Source organism: Ursus arctos, unplaced genomic scaffold, assembly GCF_023065955.2.
Source record: "Ursus arctos isolate Adak ecotype North America unplaced genomic scaffold, UrsArc2.0 scaffold_14, whole genome shotgun sequence".
Classification (NCBI taxonomy): domain Eukaryota; kingdom Metazoa; phylum Chordata; class Mammalia; order Carnivora; family Ursidae; genus Ursus; species Ursus arctos.
Genome location: NW_026622808.1, coordinates 59,331,041 through 59,349,787, shown reverse-complemented (window position 1 = coordinate 59,349,787; position 18,747 = coordinate 59,331,041). Strand labels below are relative to the sequence as shown.

Genomic DNA, 18,747 nt, shown 5'->3' with positions numbered 1-18,747 from the left:
TGTGGTATGTCAATTATCGTGAAAATTTAAACGCAGTTCAGGGCTAATAAAACTTTGCTTATCATAAAGGCTACCACTGAAACTCTACGTGGTAGCCCCCCAAATCCAGTTGCTATGGGGAGAGGAAGCTCAGGGGTTTTTCTCCTGCCCTGAGCTGCCGGGGTAAGTGAGGTTACTCTGTAGTCACAGTTCTCTGTAAGTACAGCCCTGTCTGGGGCCTGAGTCAACGAAGCGGAGACCGCAGCTCCCGTCTGAGCGGCACTGTCCGTTCTGTATAGAGGTGCAGGGGAGGCCGAGCTTCCCCCCAGCAGGGCCAGAGACGGCACCTGCCTCGGTCATGTGTGCGGAACCCAGGACAATCCTGACAGCATCTAATACACAGAACCCGGGGGACACTCCCCAAGTCACCCCAACTCCTGGTCGTGGGTAGTGGCTGTGAGTGGAGGACACCACTGAACGCATGCATACGAGTGCCAAGCACTGAGGCCAGTTCCACGGAGAAAGAGTGAGAATGTTGCGTTTGTCCTGCTCCAACATGTGAGAGCACTTAAAACGTTTAAATGTAAGAGTGAGGAAGAAGCAGGAATTTTCCATGGGAGGAACTTCTTGGAGTCAAGATGCCCATTCTGACTTTTCTTAGCAACAGTGTGCCAACAGCCAAGACATCTTACGCAGTCGTGCAGTGTAGGACACGATGCTCGCGTCAGCTCTCTGTCAGCACCGCGCTCTGCTTCCCTGCCGACTGCTCTGTCGGTTCATCTGGCCCTTCTGGCATCCACTCCCTGCCTCCTCGAGTGCCTCCCACCCCCACCCCGGTCCCCCACATTTACCTCATTCCCGTCACCCAGTGGACATGGGAAGTGGGGTAAACCCCCATTTCCAGCAGCTCAGGTCAGGGAAGGGCCGCGACTTCCTGGGGCTACGTGGCTCGGAAGGAGCAGGGCCGAAACTCACATCTGGGATCCCGTGCCTTCATGTCCAATGCTTAGGGAGCAAGGACTTCACGGGAGGCGTGAGCCTGGCCTTGGCTTGGCCGGGAATATTCCCATCTCCAATGAAAGGAGAGAGGGCATGACCAGAAGGAGAGAGAAGAGAATAAACAATCTTCTATTACGTTTAGATGAAAATTGGATGCTGGGTGAACATCCGGCTGCTTAGTTCTCTACTACCGTCTCTGGCAAGAAACGCACTGTCTCCATGGTCTTTTTTGAGATGGAAATCTGTTTACCATCCCTGACACCACGGTCTGCAGGGCGGCGTCTTGGCGGCAGCTGTGAAGCTCCTCCTCTACGTCCAAGTAGAGCTAGGTGCTCACCCACCCAGCCCAGTGCCGCCAGCTGCCTCCTCGTCTGCTCCGTCGCTGGGGCTGTGGTGCAGTCCCCGTCACTAACCTGGGCTGCTTCTGTTTGGTTCTTTCGGGTTGTCTATGGGCAGTTGCTCCTTCACAGTTCTGAATGAGTCTCCAGGAGCTTCATTCATGAGCTGAGGGAGAGCTTACAACCCCCAGGCTCTGGCCGCTAGGCAAGAGGGGGTTTTCCTGAGAAACCCAAGTCCCTAAAGAGCCCCGTCTCGATGCTTGCTTTTGGGACATGAAGTGAACAAGAGGGTAGGTGAGCACCTAGCTGACTCTTCCTTCTCTCTCTGACACTGTCAGCTGCCCCTCTCTGCTTGATGCTGGAGTAACAGAATTGGCTTCTCGAAGAGATCACCTGGCTTTTCCTTCCAGAAGCGGGAGGGCAGGAGGCCTGCCTCCTCAGGAGGAATGTTGAGAGGAACTCCTCTCTTGGCCGTGGCTGCCTCCACAGGGTATGACGGAATGGGTCTGCCACATGGGCACGTGGCCTGCTCCCCTGCAGCTCTGAGCTCCCCTGGGCTTCCGGCCGAACACCCCCAGTCCTACCGTCCTGTGGCCAGTGCTCCCTGGGGAGTCGTCGGCAGGGATTCATGTGACCTCAGTACTAGACACCACTGAAAATGGTGTTGGCAAAAGGCACAGCCTTTCGGCCGGTGGATCTAACACTTCCTGAGCCCTCACTAAGGGCACGAAACATCTGGTTCCTCAGCAACTTTGACACTTGGAGTCAAGAACTTTCTGATGCTACATATTTTCAGGCCTTTTGTCAAGAAGTTCTTGTACCACTGAAGGGTGATGTGGATGAGGAAAGCACACTGAATGCTGGTGTTTCAAAGCGTCGCCAGGCAATGGGCTCTGAGCAGGCTCGGTGGGAGGCTGGGGGGTGACCTGGGGCCCTTAATCCTCACCAGGTGACTGCTCACAAGGCTCCTTTAAGTCTTCACGATTGAGACAGAAACCTTAAAGTGTGCCAGAGTTTTCCGTGACAGTAAAGTAAGGTGATTAACAGAAAGCTTTAAAACTGGCCCCTGAAGATTTAAAGATAGGGCACAAATACTTGCGAGAGAAGCAAACAAAGTGAAGAAGAAAAAGAAAGTGTGACAAGGGTGAAAACTAGAGGTCAGCTCCTCCACCCATTACAGGACTTCATGCAAACGAGGGCATCTGTATGTGTGTGCAGACAGCTCTGTCCCGTGAATGCTGACCAAGCGTCTTCGTCTGGCAATATCAACAACTGGACGAAAAGAAGGGATAGGGGAACTTTTCAGTTCACGTGTCCTGACCCTGGAGACCTAACCAAAAATCTGCCTGGCAACCAGCAGAATTCCTCATTAACAACAGATCCAGCTCCCACCCAGCCCAGTGCCGCCAGCTGCCTCCTCGTCTGCTCCGTCGCTGGGGCTGTGGTGCAGTCCCCGTCACTAACCCCGGGCTGGCACCCTGGTGCGCGCCTTCTGAGCTCTTCCTGGGCAAGCTACTTGGCCCTGAGCCTGGCTCTCATCTGTAAGACAGCACACCCAGAAGCCACATTCTGGAACTCCTTTTTTCCCTCTGTTAATTTTTTTTCTCTTCTTCTTCTGCTAATCTATGACCCTGTCTCTCTTTCAAAACCCCTTTAGAAGTCATCTCTCAGAATCCATTTCTCTTTCCCCTCAAAGTTCTCTCTGAATGGTGCCCCATTGAGGGTAACTTTAATTACCAAACGCAGTTCTAGCCGTGAAAGAGATTTACAAGCCCTAGAGTGCTAAATCCTTACAGAGTCCTGGCAATCCCTCTCGTCAGCACTCACATCACCAGTTCAGGGTCATTTTTTCAATCAGCATGGTGTTGTCTCTTCTGTTGGACGCCTAGTGCTCCAAGCATGACCCACCAACCAGCAGCTTCGGCGTCGGCCCCCCCCCCCCCCGCCCCTTGCTGAAACTGCACCGTCTCAAGTCCTGACGATGCCTGCTGGATTCGGAGCCAAACTCCCACATCTCCAGGTGATTTCTATGCACATTAAATCTGAGAAGAAAGGAATTCGACGTGAAGCACCTCAGGGGTACAGATGGCACAGAATCACCAGAAAGCCCTCCAGAGCCTGCAGAGGCCTCCCAGCGGTGCTACATGGTGGGGGTGGGGGGGTGGGCACGGGCTCAAGAATAACACCACGTGACTGCTGGCCTGCCAGCAATAAAACTAGAAGCCTGCCTGCGTCTGCTGCATGAGTGATGCTATTTACGGGAACAGACGTCACCTGAGATTTCTTTATATTAAAAGCTTTAAGATCACAGCTGCATAAAAAACACAGAAGGGTTCGTTTAGGATAACTCATTATCAGGCTGAGTGCTTAAGTCCTTGGCAACTGGAAGGAGAGTCAGTGAATTGTGTCGTCTTTCTTAAGAGCGAACGGCTCCCTCTCCCCAAAGTGAGCTCGTGTAAATCACAGAGGCTCCCTAGACTTCACAGTTCATGCCTCCTCACTTTACCAATGCCCCTGAACATTTTAATGAGGTTCAGAAACCACAGGTGTGAAAGGACAGCTGGCCTGGGACTCCCACGGCACACGTTCGGTGCCTCCGCGAAGTCCTGACCGAGAAGAGTGCTCTGGAAAGCTGTGGCAGCTCCCCCTCTTCCCAGGACACGGTGGTCACGCTCCCCATCAGCAAGAAGATTAATTTGGGACTCCAATGCCTCCATCATACAATCCCTTCCTAACGATCAGCAAAGCATCTCCCAGAAAGGTGAGGCCGAGGCCTAACAAATGAGCAAATAAACCAGGCTGAATGAATTCCATCAACGATCACTGTTTAAAGTTCTCTCTCAGGGACCAGGTCTTATTTAAAGAGAAAAAAGAGAAGGATCCATTATGAAGAAAAGAGGCTGAGCGCGTAGAGATGGGAAACCGGATGGTGGCGCTAGATGTCGGGTAAAAGCCCAGCCCCAGGGAGGATGCCGGGGCAAGTCTCTTAGAGCCTCACTATCTCCTCCGTTAACATGGGGTTAATACCACCTGTCTGCCGCTTCTACCGGTCACTTGAGAGGCCGCACAAAGTTAATGAGCAGTCTAATGCCTCACCGAGGCTAAGAGCTCCGCGGCCCAGGACACGGTAGCCCTTCTCTTTCTGCCGTGTGACCGGCTCGCCGCCCTCACGGGCGTCCCGCTCACCTTGATCATTTCCGCCACGTAGCTCTCGGGCCCCGTGTACTCTGTGGAGTCCTTCACCTTCACCAGCACGATGAAGCACAGGTAATGCCACATGTTGTGTTCCTCCTTGATGTGCTCTTCAAAGGTGACGGTCTTGTTGTCGAACTTGTCTCTCTCCAAGCCTGCGGAGACGGAAAGCCCAGCCCCAAGTGAGCAGCCCCGGGGCGGAAAAGTGCGAGAGGACCGTCCGCGGGGGCTGCGGGTCTAGCTCCCATCTTTGTGCGGAGGACGGTGCTGTGGCCTCCTCCGCGCACGGCCTCTTACATCAGCGCAGGGAAACCCAGGGTGCGGGGCAGAGGGACCGGGCCTGAATCCCACCTCTGCCCCCTTGCAGTCACTGTTTAGTCTCCATGTGCTTCAGTGGCCTTGTCAGGGAATGGGGGGGGGGGCTTTAAACACATTTGGAACTTCAGCTGGTACGTCTGTAGTTTGCAGAGGTCTGGGTGAGCCACGGTGAAACTAGTTTCTGTGGATTCTTGGATGGAGCAAGGAAATATGTGACGTATAATAGGAGCTCGATTTCTCACTGTCAGAGGAGGGAGCACAAATACGGAAAGGGAGAAAGAAAGCCTGTAATCGTGAACTGGAGTGAGAGGCATGGGTGTGAACTCATCCTTTTCCACATGTTTATAAAAATCGATACAGAAGTGTGTGGCATGTGTATGCTCCCACAAACACCCACACACGTGCATGTACACGTCTACTCTGCGCCCTAATAAGCCCTGGGGCGGGGGCACAGCAGCTGGAATGCACACACCCAGTCCCCAGATCTTAGCTTCTAAACACCCTTCTCCACTAGAAAGAACCAGGGCTTTTTGGAAAAATGGGCAATGCCAGGGCTGGGCCAGGGAGGTACAAGTGAAGCTTGAACCTGGACTATCTCAAGACCCTAAGAAAGTAAGGAAGTACATAAAAAATTACAGTGATATGATAAAACAGAGAAACCAGCTTGAAGGGCGGGACACATCTGGGGCAATCTGAGCATCGAAACAAATGACATTAAAGGCTCATAATCCACTGGATTAAATAAAAATACAGGAATCCACGTTGTCACAAGTAACAAAAGTATTAATACATAGAGAGTATACGTACCTACATGAAAAGCGAAAGTTCTCTCTTAAAAAGCCAATTAACAAATGTAGAAATAAAATAAGAAAATCATCACTGGACAGCTAACATAATAAAAGAGTCAGGCAGGAATCCTCCTTGGACATTAAAGCTAGTGGATTAACGTTTAATTTGAGGAATAATGGGATATTTACATGGTCTCAAAATAGCTCCTCATAAAATGTTTCCTAACTACAAAGAGAAAAATAAAACCTAACCTTTAGTGGAGAACCCTGGCGATTAACACCTTAACCAGGTGACTGGAGTTAATATCACCAGTTAGAAGAGGAACAGGCATCACGTGCCTCCTGAAACGATGCAGTGAGGAGAATAAACCACATTTCTTTGGTGTTCCTACACAACATGCATAACCCCAATTCTGCCATGAGAGAATGTCAGAGAAACCCAACCCAAGGGACAGTCTACACAGTAACTGACCAAAGTCTTTAAAATGTCAACGGAGGCTCAAGAGCCATGGCAACGGAATGCAACATGACCTGGGCTTCCACTGGCTATAAAGGGCGTTACTGGGCTAAAGGGCGAAATAGGAATAGGGTCTGCAGACTGAGCGACAGCACGGCATCTTTGCTAACTTCCTCATCTTGGTAACTACACTGCGTATTTATGACAGAAGGTTCTTGCTTAGGAGATATATACTGAAATATGTAGGGATCAAGGGGCATCATGCCAGTGGATCGCAGACTATTAGAAACCCTGTGTGTATGAACAAGCAAATGAAGTAAGATATCAGTATGTGGGGACCCTGGATGAAAAGTAGATAAGAAATACTGTGTATTGTTCTTATCGCTTTTCTGTAATTCTGGCATTATTTCAAAACAAAAAGCTTGAAGTGGTTTTAAGGGGGCAAAAAGCAGATTTAAGTGTTTAAATGGAAAATGCTCATTTTTTGAGTAGATGTACCAGTATGAAACTTATATATTCAGAGTAACTGTATTATGAACAATCGGGAAATGACCACTCAGCTGCCAGATTCCTACATGATTAGTTTACGTTTCCACGCACCTCCCTCTGGCTCTACTGACAGTGGTTTCTTGGGCACCCCATGCACCCGTCTTCTGTAGCAGTTTACTACTTATCACTGAGCACCTACAATGTGCGGGTTCTGTGCTAGGATGTTACACGGACTAGCTCTCTCAGCCCCACAATAACGCAGAGAAGTACATATTACTGTACCCATTTTACAGATGGAGAATGAAAGTACAGACAGTGAAGCGACTATACCAAGATTATGCAACTCGTAAGCAGCAGAAACTTAATCAGAACCTAGGTTGACTCCTGAGCCCAGGCTCTGGACACCTTCACCCTACCCTCTGAGAGGAATAGTCTTTCATTTAATGCCCGATACCATCTGCAACGGAGACATCCACAGGCTGGCACTGGATGAAAGATCTCCAGTCTAGTTATTAGGAGGGGACCAAGAGATGCTCGGCAGCCCCCCCAAAAACAAAAAGATCCCAAGGCACATTCATTTCAAATCATGTGCGATCACGTGTCTGCCACCGGAACTTTCATTCCTGCGGGCACGCTGGTGCCGAGAACTGCTGACCGGGTCCCACGGCTGCAAAAAGCCCCCAGCAGAAGGGAGGCAGAGGAGAGGTCCCCCCAACGCCAGGGGCAGAGAGGCTTGAGGGGGCAATGGCGCCTTGCCACAGAAAGCCTGCATGCAGCCCATCCGGTCCGTGGGGCCTGAGCTCGCCTGCGAAAGCCAGACGGCCACACTCACCGCAGATAAAGCACGTGGTCTTTAAGATCTCCTCCTTCTTCTGCTTCTCGCTCCTCAGGTCAGCAAAGGTGTCAATGATGACCCCGAAAATCAGATTAAGGACGATGATGATGACCATGAAGAAGAACAAGAGGTCATAGATCACTCTAGCAGCAAAGAGGGGCTCCTAGAAAAGAGGTGTCACCATCAGTGAGGTTACCCCACTGCCTTTGGTCTGCAGAGCTCAGGGCAGAAGGAAGAAGATTTGGGGGCCCAACCTTCATGGCTCACCCTCACCCCATGGGTCTGCTCTGTCGCAAGTTAAACTGGGCATCAAACTTGGAAAGTCACAACTGTGTCTCTTTTCACACCCTTTGTCCAAAGGGTGGGTTCTGCCAGTGTTGCGTGGCGCGTGCATGACAGCAGCTCCCTGGGCTCTAAGGTGTCTAGGACACGGGTTCAGGCAGGCCAGACCCCGCCTGGAGAGCTGCGCCCTCCCATGGGGCAGGGGTTCCTGCCCCGCGCCAGGGCGGTCGGCGGGCAGGAAGCGTCCGCTGGCTCTGCACGGCCACCGCGCACCTCGCCGGCTCTGCTTTGTCTTCGGCTTCCGCGAGCTCCGCCTTGCGCTCTCGCCCCCCACCCCCGCCCCTCTCCCTTCCCCTCGGGATCCAGCTACCTCTTTGTTTTTTTTTTTTTTTAATGATTTTTTATTACACTATGTTAGTCACCATACAGTACATCCCCGGTTTCCGATGTAAAGTTCGATGATTCATTAGTTGCGTATTAACACCCAGTGCACCATGCAATACGTGCCCTCCTTACTACCCATCCCCGGTCTATCCCATTCCCCCACCCCCTCCCCTCTGAAGCCCTCAGTTACCTCTTTGGATGGCTTCCTGAGCACGTCTCCCACTCCGCCCCCGCTCCTCAGCCCGTGACTCAGCACCGTGACGATGCACATGAGCAGAGTCTCACACGTGTGCTCTTTGTCTTGCTCCGTCTCTTCCGCAAGGACCAGCTCTACGAACACGGTGAGGAACAACAGACTTACAACGTGTGGGAGAGGAGAGACCGCGACTTTGAGCCGGTGTGCCCTGAATGCCAGCTCACCCGCCACACGCAGGAACAAGAAAGAATAAAACTAAAGAATCAAGTGTCAAAGGCTTTCTTTCACAAAGCTGACGTTACCCGGGGCAATTCTGTTTTCATCACCAACCCTTGCTAGTTTCTCAAGCCAAGTCAGAACTGCCTTTCCCTGTATTAAATCCAAAATATTCCCCATCCTTTTCAGATGTAAACTCCAGTCCCAGCTCTGAACAGGCATTAGACCTTAGATACGTTACTTAATATTCTGGGTCACAAGCGTCTTGTCTCTCAGCTGAGGGTAATCCCACAGGACCTAGGCTCCTCACAGGCTAAATCCAGCCATGTTTTACAGCAGGTCCCCTGGATAAATAGCTTTATATTGGACATGGCCCATTCTTAATCATTTTTGGAGGAAGAACCAGGTCTTGCTGCCTATCTTGTTCTTTTCAGTAGTTGCAGGGAGAATGGTCTTGCTCAAACAGATCTCATCATATCACTCCCCCCACCCTTCAACTTCTTTTCATTCTTTTGGTGAAGTTTAACCTCCTCAGCCTAACATGTAAGACCCTTCGTGATCTGGCCTTTTGTTGACCTCCCTGGCTTCACTTCTTGCTACTACTCTTCCTCATGATCGTTACCTCCTTCAACACACTATATTCTACCTCCAAGCCTTTGGACACCCTATGCCCTCTAACTGGAACACCTAACCCTCCTCCACTGTCCAAGATTCTACTGTTTTAGTTTAACGATCACCTCCTTGGTTATACCCTTACTCCAGTATTAGGCCAGGTGCCTATCTTCTGTAATCCTTCCTTATTTCTAGCATTTAACATACTGTCTAGTAATCACCTAGGTGCCTGCCCGCCTGTCCCCTCCACCATACTACTGTATCTTAGAATATAACAGGGTCCTTGGCAAATAGGGGGCACCCAGTAAGTGGTGGCTGAATCAACCAAGCAGGTATTTTCTTCCCATGTAGCCTTCCTTCCCTCCACTCTCCCAGCCTTTCCCCTTTGCTACTGGCCTTGCTTCCGAACAGTAACTCTGCTTCCGCCTGCTTCCGATGTTATGTGCACCATCTAAGCTTCCAGAGGAGCCTAACACTACCATGGGGCTTCAGCCTACAAGGTCCTACCTTCTTTGGGTGCAGGAGAGGAGCAGTTCTCCCCAGTCTCCACCCTACACACGTCAGAGTATAGGAACTCGCTTGCCAAACTCTCGCCGGCTTCTGGGAAAGAGAGGAAATTTTATGATGAACAATCTGGCAGCATATGGTTAAAATGTTTGAAGTCCCCAATTCACGGCTGATTAAACAATTCTTTACATAAATAACACCCTACATTCCTGCATATAAATTCAAGGCAGAGATGCAATTTACACTTTCATTTGGTGATCTGGATGGGAAAGAAGCCAGAAATGTCAATTCCTGTAGGCTTACTAGAAATATCGCACTTAAATAGCACCTCTCCAACTTTAAAGACACACAGCTGAAACTCTTTGACAAATACTACTGTATGTACAGACTCCAGCAAGATTTACACCAAGTCTGCACAAAAAGCATCAGCAAGCAGGAGCGGAAATCCAAGGTCCAGACCAGTTTAGTTCGGAACCCTAAGATGGTTGGCAGCACATTTCACTTAGTGTCAACCCGGAGGCTCGAGTTACATGCCAAGAATGCAGCATTTGGGAGAACAAGGCTGCCTGGCTTAGCCAGTGATAATAATTCTAGTTTGTTCCTTGGACTCAGGGCCTCTGGCTACCCGATAAAAAAAAACAAACCGGTAACATTTCACTTAATGGTGTTAAAATATTTTAATTGAGACAAGGAACACTTGGGTATCACTCAAATATATGATCATTTTACTTCATTCTCAAAATTGGAACTGTCTTCTGTTCTTGCTCTATATAAAAATAATATAAGCTCACTGTCAAACTTGCATATAGTAAAAAAAAAAAAAAAAGCCCCAGAGACAGCCACTGCTGGGGGGGGGGTTAATATTCTTCCATATTTTAAAAGACATATATGAGCTTTTTCATTTTTAAAAAAATACACATGGATCCTATTATAGTTATGGTTGCTTTTCCCTGGAGGTTTACAAAGATGTGCCCTATCTGCAGGGGATGCCGCCCCATAGGCCCATCATCTGATGGAACATTCTACATCGGGACTGGTTCCACTCTCACACTGCATTGAACATTCTTCCATATACGTCTGGTTCTACACGCACAGGCAGCAGCTGCTTCCTTGAAGGATAAATTCCTAGAAGTAGATTTACCAAGCCAGAGGGATGCATCCCCCTTTGCTTTTGAAATACAGGGTCCAATTGTTTTTGAATAATTTGTATTAGTTTAAAATCTGACTTTAGTGACTAGGTTAAATGTAGGCTCTGGACACTTACACTCAGCATCGGACATCCCACACACCCTTGGAATAAAGCGAGAACCAAGCCCTGGAATCAGAATTCGTGGTCCAAGTGCTTGGGAGATACCTACATTGCTAATGTCCTCGTTCTCTTTAGTTCACGGACAATCAAGAACTGTTCTCTTAACATGAAAAAGACCCGAAGATCTCAAACTCACCTGGAAGAGCGGTTTCATTGGGCAACCTATCTACTTCCAAGATAAAATCGTCTTTGAAGAAAAGATAGCCCACTATTGAGAACAGGTAAACCAGGATCAAAGCCAGAACAGCTGTCAGGATGATGGACCGTCCATTGCGAGTGACACTTTTAATGACATTAAGCAGAGTCTCTTCTCTGTATACCAAATCAAAAAGCTTTAAAAACGAACAAAGAGAAGACAATGGGACAGTTTTAAGAAGTCTCTATGTTAGATGTACCCAAATATCTCATAATGAAAACTTGACTTATAGAGAATTTACCCTTTTAGAAACTCAAAAGCATTCTATTATCGTAACACTTCTGCGTGCTTGTCTTAGTGAAAACCAAGATGGGGAACATTAGCATAGAAAAGGTGGGCGGGAAGTACTAGCAATTCCCAATGGTACTCAGACAGCTGAGAGGTCCTGGGGATGGAGAAAATACAGGGTAGTACCAGGGAGTTTAAGGAGACAAGGGAGAGCAAAGTGATGAGGGTCCTGGCATGCCTTCGTGTAGGGAGGAGTTACTGAGTTTCTGCTAAGGGCCAGCCACTCTGGGTACAGGATCGGACAAGCCCTGGTCCTTGTCCTCCCAGAGCTTACAGTCTCCCAGGGAAGGCCACGTACAGCAGCCCAGTGCAGGCAGCAGGGACTCTGGAGTGCGAGGTGCCATCTTAGCTCAAGCACAGGACATCGGGACAGTGGGCTCGGTACTTTCTCCTTCCCCCTGAGACTCCCGTTTCCTCCACTACAGACAGGAGGACAGGGCGCCGGGTGAACCGTAGCTGCGTGATGTGTACTGTGTCCGGTACATCGCGTACAGCCACACTTCCGTGTTGAGTGTGCACAGTACATGGTAACGATCGTTTCCTGATGAGGGACTGGGCTAAGGTCACACAGCTCCTGGCAGGGACACTGGTGGTGGGAACACACCAGGAAGCCTAAACCCTTCCCATCTCCCTAATGGCTCCCCCGCCCCCAAGAACTCCCGCAGTGCACTGCGGGCTCACAGTCTAGGCTCGCCCTCTGCTAAGAGACTACTTGCTCTTTGCGAGAAGTTGGCCTGTGGGTACTTCTAGGTATGCGGTACTGAGGGCTGGTTTTCTCAGATATTCGGCTGCAGGAAGAGTACAGAGCCGTGGAGGAGAGCTCTGTGGGCTTATTCTTGGACCAGGGGGCTAGTTTTAATGTGGCCTCTGTGCTGACACTGAATCTTCTGAAGGTCCTGCCTCCACACGGCTTTGGGGCATGACTGCACAGCCAAGTGAGTCAGGGGACAAGGGTTTGAATCCTCACTCCGCTTTTAATTTGTAATAAGGTGTTGATCAATCTCTGAACTAGCTGATGTCCGAGTCCCTTCCAATTTATAGTTTTACATCTGAGTTCATTTTCTGGTCAATTAGCCCTTCTGCCTCCATAAGGCCAATCTGTGTCCTGAGACCTGTGGGCAGGGCACCGGGTATAGTAGGAGACTCAAAGGGAAGGAAGCAAGGAAGAGGCGTTTCAGCAGTAGAAGAGTACAAAAGGCTAATGTTGCTGTTACAGTTGGTTAAATATTTTCCAGCAACCCACTATGAAGCAGCAAGTGAGAGCAACTTCAGACAACAAACAAATGACACTTGTGTTGTGGGGTGGGAACTGTAAGATCATACAGCCACCAACTCATTGCAATGACAAGTGATTTCTTTTTTCACTCATCTGTAATTTCCGACTTTAAGGTAATGGACATGCATTACTTTATAAAGGAAAAACTTTCTTCTAATTGGAAAATTACACATGTTCAATGGAGAAAACTTGGACAACACAGAAAAGCACAAAGAAAAATAAAAATCACCAATAACCCCACCATCTACTCAAGTTATTTCTTCTGCCCTTACTACACTGGAAAACTGTTATACATATAAATGTAATACTGGCATACAGTCAGCCCCTTTCACCAAGCAATCATGAACATTTTTGTGTCCGAAATGATCACCTAGGATGCCACTGTACGGAAAACCCACAGTTTACTTAACCAAAATATTTACTTGTTTTTTAAACAGTCAAGATGTTTCCAATTGCATGTCATTAAAAATAATGCTGTGATGAACACCTCTGTACTTGCCTCTATATATACTTGTCAGTTATTTCTTTTTGGAGAATTTCCAGAAATGCAACTGTTGGGTCAAATGTTGCAACAGACACATATCGCCCCATTGCTTTCCAGAAAGGCCATACGGATTTATACTCCACGCTGTCAGGGGACGGGGGCCGCCAAAGCACACCCTTCTGAGACCTGGACGTGCTCAGGCTTTTGAACCCTTCCAAACGTCGCAGGTACAGCTCGGGATCACACTGTTGTTTTAATTAGCATGTCTGCGTTTAGCATTAAGGTTGAACATTCTTCCATGTTCACTGGCCATATGGATTTCTCCTCCCGTTACCTGCCCTTCCGTGGACTTCGCACATTTTCATCTCGGGGTGTTAACGTCTTCTAAGGACACATTTGGATGTAGGCTCAAGACCGGGTTCAGCCAGTCTGGGGCCCCACTCTCCCAGTCCTTTTCTGGTCTGCTGGCTTGGGGCTTTCACGACCCCGGGAGATGTGGGTTTTCCCTGCTGGAGGTCTCTCTCCAATTCCTTTCTGTCGCAGGTTTCAGTATTTTGTCTGTGATTCTCAATAAACATGTTAAATACTACTTTTGATACTAAGAGTAACATGTCACCTGAGGTCACAGACAAGCCACGGCCCAGAAGTACATCCGAGAGCCACCATCTAGTTGGATCCTGGTGAGTTCTCTAAAAGCGAGCTGAGCTCAGGTGGCACTGGCAGCTCGGAGCTACTGTTTCTGTGACGGATGAGGGACGTGAAAGCAAGAATGCAAACTGCACTGGGAAATACCAGCCACCCTGAAGCAGGGACTTTTTCACGAGCTCAGATGAAAGGGAGTTTGGGGCTGGGCTTACAAACTGACTCGGCGGTCACCAGAGCTCAGCTGCTATCCGGTCTCTGGCACTTACTGGGTGACTCTGGGCAAGTTACCTAACCTCACCAAGCCTCAGTTTCACCATCTGTCATTTGCAGATACCATCTACCTCAGAAGTCATGGTGAGAGACTGTATGAAAAGATCACCTGAGGAACAGTCAATAAATGGCGGTAACGATGATTTTGTGGACCATGAGGCCTGGGAGGGCAGAGAGGAGAGTGGTCTGTCTCACCACGGCAGCCCTGCATCTAGCACGGGCACTAGCCGGCATCTCCAAGGACCAGAAGCAGAGGGTCTGAAGGTACAGACAGGGAAACGAAGCCAACGGGACACAGAACGTAGGCAAAGTCACACCCTCCCAGGAAGAGACAGCATGGTCGGAAGCAGAATCTCCTGTCTCTTGGGAGAGATCCCTCGGTTGGGATGAGAGAGACCTCCCACTGAGCTCTGCCTCTTTGCCCAGGAGGACGTGGGTCTCCCTGACTCCAAAACCAGATCCTTATCCAGGGACGTGACTGTAGGAGACAAAAAGGCCCAGAAATATACACGGACCTCTCAAGATTTCTGATACAGAGTGACCAAAATAGGCCACATAATGGCAATCGCAAGTACATCCTGAGACCTCTTTGCCTAAAACCTCAAACTATAGCCAGACCTATTTTAAAATGAGGTAAAACAATCCATTTCCCTCAGCCTGCCAACATCTACCACTAATGGAATGAGCTAATCCTGATGACCTGAATGGCGAATTCTTTATGGTGTTTTGGATGGCAGAGGAAGTAAGCGATGACAAAGACAGTAATAATAGCTAGAACCGCTAAGCATTTCTTGTGTGGTAGTGCTATTCTAAGGCCCTGACGTGCACAGTTGCAGATAATCCCTGTGGCAGCCCTGTGAGGGGGACAGCTTGTTCTCATTTTGTAGATGGGAAACTGAGGCAGAGAGCAATTAAGTTACCAGTCCAGAGGCCACTTCCCAGAAAGGTTTTCTTTGCTCTACCCTTTGCAAATAAGTTCCTCGCTTTACGCCAATGCTTAGGCTTTGATCATTTTTTATCCTAACATTTTAATTCTTCTAGGCCCTTTACGGATAGTTTTGCTTGCAGATGAAGTCAACTTTCTGCTTCTTGTCATTTGATGGTAGGTACAAGGCAAAGGTTTCTTATCTACAACTCTACAGGTCTAGATTCCCTCTAATGACGGGAAAGCAAGTAGATATTTGGTCTATAATTTAAAAACCTGCTCAGGAGGACGCTGATTGAACCAACTCATTTTATAGTCTATCAAGACATTAATCACTTGGCTCAGATTGGAACAAAATAACTGCCAGCGAAAAGGCTTCCCGGACCAATAAATCTCCTGAGCTCACTGTCATGGATCTTGGGACTTTGAAAATAGCTCCTCCTCCTATTTCGTCACTACATGTTCTCCCTGGGAAGCAGATCCCATGGGAAGTGTCAGATGATGACAGTCTCAAAAACATTCTCCTTGGTAAGCACTGGCTGAGTCCAAGAAAGAAAGAAAGGCAAAGATGCATGTGGAGGACACATCCCCTGACCCAGGTGGTAGGCACTGTCTACCACTGGAAAGTAAAAGGTCCAATGTGCACACAAGCTGCACGATCACACACCTCCTGGTCTACCAGCGGCCCTGCTCCCTGGGTAGCTTCCTTCCCCAGATCCTGGAAATGAGTTATGGGACGTTGTGAGACCAGACTTACCAATCACCTTTAAAAGGAGGGGTCTATGATGAGAGACATGGAACACTCCTAGTTTTCGCCACGTAAAATCTTTCCATACCAGGAACTCACCAGCAGACTGTAGAAGAACTCGTGGACGAAGAGGCCCATGGCGCAGATCAGCAAATACAACAAATGGTAAAGGAACTCAACATCCAGAACCATGGCTCGGTAGCCTCTGGTGAATGTTCCACAGTTGCCCACAAAGCTCATTAGAAAGATGATTTTATTGCAGACCTGAGAATAATGACGGGAACAGACAGATAAGCACAGACCACACCGAAATGCAGACTTCGTGACAGCCGAGGGCCATTTTCACACAATGGTATTCTGCAACTGTGCCCAAATGAAGCTCCCTTTTGCACCAGGTGCCCACCAAACCCGCCCAGAACCACTTTGCGGATCTAAGTCATATCGTTACTTTGCTTTTCAGGCATATTACAAATTATGTGGTCGTCCAATAACTTCATGAGCAACAGTAATCAAGTGGCATTTGTATATGACAAAAACAAAATTAACACATACTGAAATTATGATTTTCGAAATGAGATATGAATCATTTCTAACATTCTTGTATGAGTTAGTCAAACACAGAAGTCACCTCAATCTATGAACCCTGTGATCAGCATGAATAAAAGCATTTTCTGAATTTCTGTTACATTCTAGGCATTATAAGGGTTACAATTTAATGAGAAGCAGCTAGTTCTTGTCTTTCATTGCTCCTAAATTCATAGAGGAAATTATTTTCCTTGGGGGGGGAAAGGGAAGGGAATTCGGGATGAGTTGTTTCCCTGTCCCCTCCCCTTCTGGGAATAATAATTTTTCTTTGGGGATCCGTCCCTTTCCATGGATCAGTCCCTGAAATCCGGGTGGGGCTCCATCCCAGTCAACCGGCATATTATACTGCCCTGGCAATGAGGACTGGTTCAGGGATCGTCACATGACCCAACAGAACCAGGGATGCCCACTGAGAGCTTTCCTGGGACTGCACCAAAGACAACTTGATTCCTTCTTCCTGACCTGGGACCTGAGAGAATGTAAGCTTAGAAGCTGCGGCATCCATCTTGCCAGACCACGGAGCCTCAGAGCACGGTCGACGCAGAGCCCAAAGGGGAACTTGTCTGGGGACCTCAAATCAGCTGCACCCTGAAGCCAGGACCTGCATTTCTGCGTCGCACGAACCGATGCGTTTTCTCCTTCGCGTCAGCTGGCGTGGACTGGGTTTTCTGACACTTGGGGCTGGAGTCTGATCTACCGTATGGCATAGTTCCACCTCTAACGGAAACCCCGTGCCTAGAAGTCCATCTCCAGCAACATGCTGACAGAATCGGATCAAGGGAAGGCTGGGGAGAAAGATTTCCCGAGGTACTTGCTAAAACCGTCTTCTGCTCCCCTAGCCGCCTTGGCCACAGGCTAGGGACGTCCTGCCGGTCAGGCTGGCGGGTCAGTGTAAGGGAGCTTCTCCGCAATCAGATAAGGGAGGAAGCCAACACCCACAGAGAACGCTAGGCTTTCTCAGACAGAATAAACGTTCACTCCACCAGCATGTTCTCCTACGATTCTACCCAGTACTAGAATAGCATCTCTCAGTGGCTGAGAAAGTACCATGGACTCTGGATGATTGGTGCTGACGGGGTTTCAGGAAAACAAACAAAGGGCCATGGTCTGGGAAACATTCCAGGACCTCAGACATGCCTCGGCTCCTGCCGTTCCAACAGAGCAGTTCGCTTTACTTGAATCCACTCGCCCCTTTAAACAACTTCTGCCCTCGTGTCCTCCATTGTTTCGGCAGCACGTCTGTATTCACTGTCTTGGCCTGGTGTCCCCGCCTCCTACCGACCCTGCTTAATGAGTCTACCGTCTGGCTTCTGGCCCCACGTCTCCACTGTAGCAGCTCTCCCCCAGTCTACAAAGGACTCGGCCAGAGCGCAGGCGGCAGTCTGTCCGCCCTTAGCACCTAATCCTGGCTCCTGCAACGTGACGGGGCTCACCAGCCCACCCTTCCCACCACTCTGCCGGAGCCTGGCTGCCAGGACACCACCCTGTCCTGCCTCGCCGGCTCTCGTATGCCCAATATTCCTTCTCTGTCTATAACTACTCTTTCTTTCATCTCCTATATGCTCCATGTGAGTGTTTCCCTTTTTTCATTCACTCTAATTATTTATTATAGTTATTTCAGTTCTCCCCACCCAGCTGTTACTATAAATGGTAATTGCCTAATTTGAGTCTTTCCCCCAACTGATTTATGTCAAAGAAGAGATGACTGTGGAATGATTAAAGCCCAGAGAAACAAAAAAACTAGACAGGCCATAAGACAACAATCTGAAATACTGAGTTTTTCCATTTCATTTTTTTGTTTATTCTATATTTCCTTCTTAAGTAGCTTCCTCTTAATGATATCTACATCAGTGAATTATACCTACCTTCCCTTCTGTAACACTGATAAGTCTTTGTCACTCAGGTCATAATGTTTCCAAATGTCACAGCCAACATTAATGGCTTGCCTTGTCATCTCAAGCCTAGTAAATCAACAATTTAAGTGCATTTTCACCCTGAAAATTAGGTCTCTGCATGACTTCACTTTAGTTCGTTGCATTATTCTTTTCCTCATCACCTGTGACTAAACATTTGGAGTTGTGGTTGCCTCCTTCATCGCCCCATCAAGATAGTCATACCTTCCTGACCTGGAGAAAAGGGCCCAGACCAAGGCCCTACATGGCTTTCAGGCGTGAGGCTCTGACTCTAGGCCCACCGCGTTACCCCATCCTTTGTAGCTCTGGTGCCTGTACCTTCCTTCTTTCTTCCACACTATGACCAAGACCCAGGCTTGTCATACCTAGTCAAGAGCTCTGCTGGGGTCCGAAATGGTCCTCCTGCCTCCAGTCCCTCCCACTTGAATCCACATAACATGCCACTACTTGAGGGCATTTTTCCAAGAATACTTCTTTGTATATGCCATTTCGTTGCTCAAAAAAACTTGAGTCATT

General features: G+C 48.8%; 1 protein-coding gene across 1 annotated transcript in view; it reads right to left on the bottom strand.

The window, feature by feature from the left end:
- ITPR1 (inositol 1,4,5-trisphosphate receptor type 1) overlaps positions 1-18,747 on the bottom strand; it is a 320,227-nt gene that overhangs the window by 22,402 nt on the left and 279,078 nt on the right. The window contains exons 55-60 of the mRNA XM_057311892.1: positions 15,833-15,997; positions 11,038-11,233; positions 9,593-9,685; positions 8,252-8,391; positions 7,393-7,558; positions 4,503-4,663 (exon numbers count right to left, since the gene is read on the bottom strand). Coding sequence (XP_057167875.1) covers positions 4,503-4,663; positions 7,393-7,558; positions 8,252-8,391; positions 9,593-9,685; positions 11,038-11,233; positions 15,833-15,997 — 921 coding nt within the window. The remainder of the gene's footprint in view (positions 1-4,502; positions 4,664-7,392; positions 7,559-8,251; positions 8,392-9,592; positions 9,686-11,037; positions 11,234-15,832; positions 15,998-18,747) is intronic.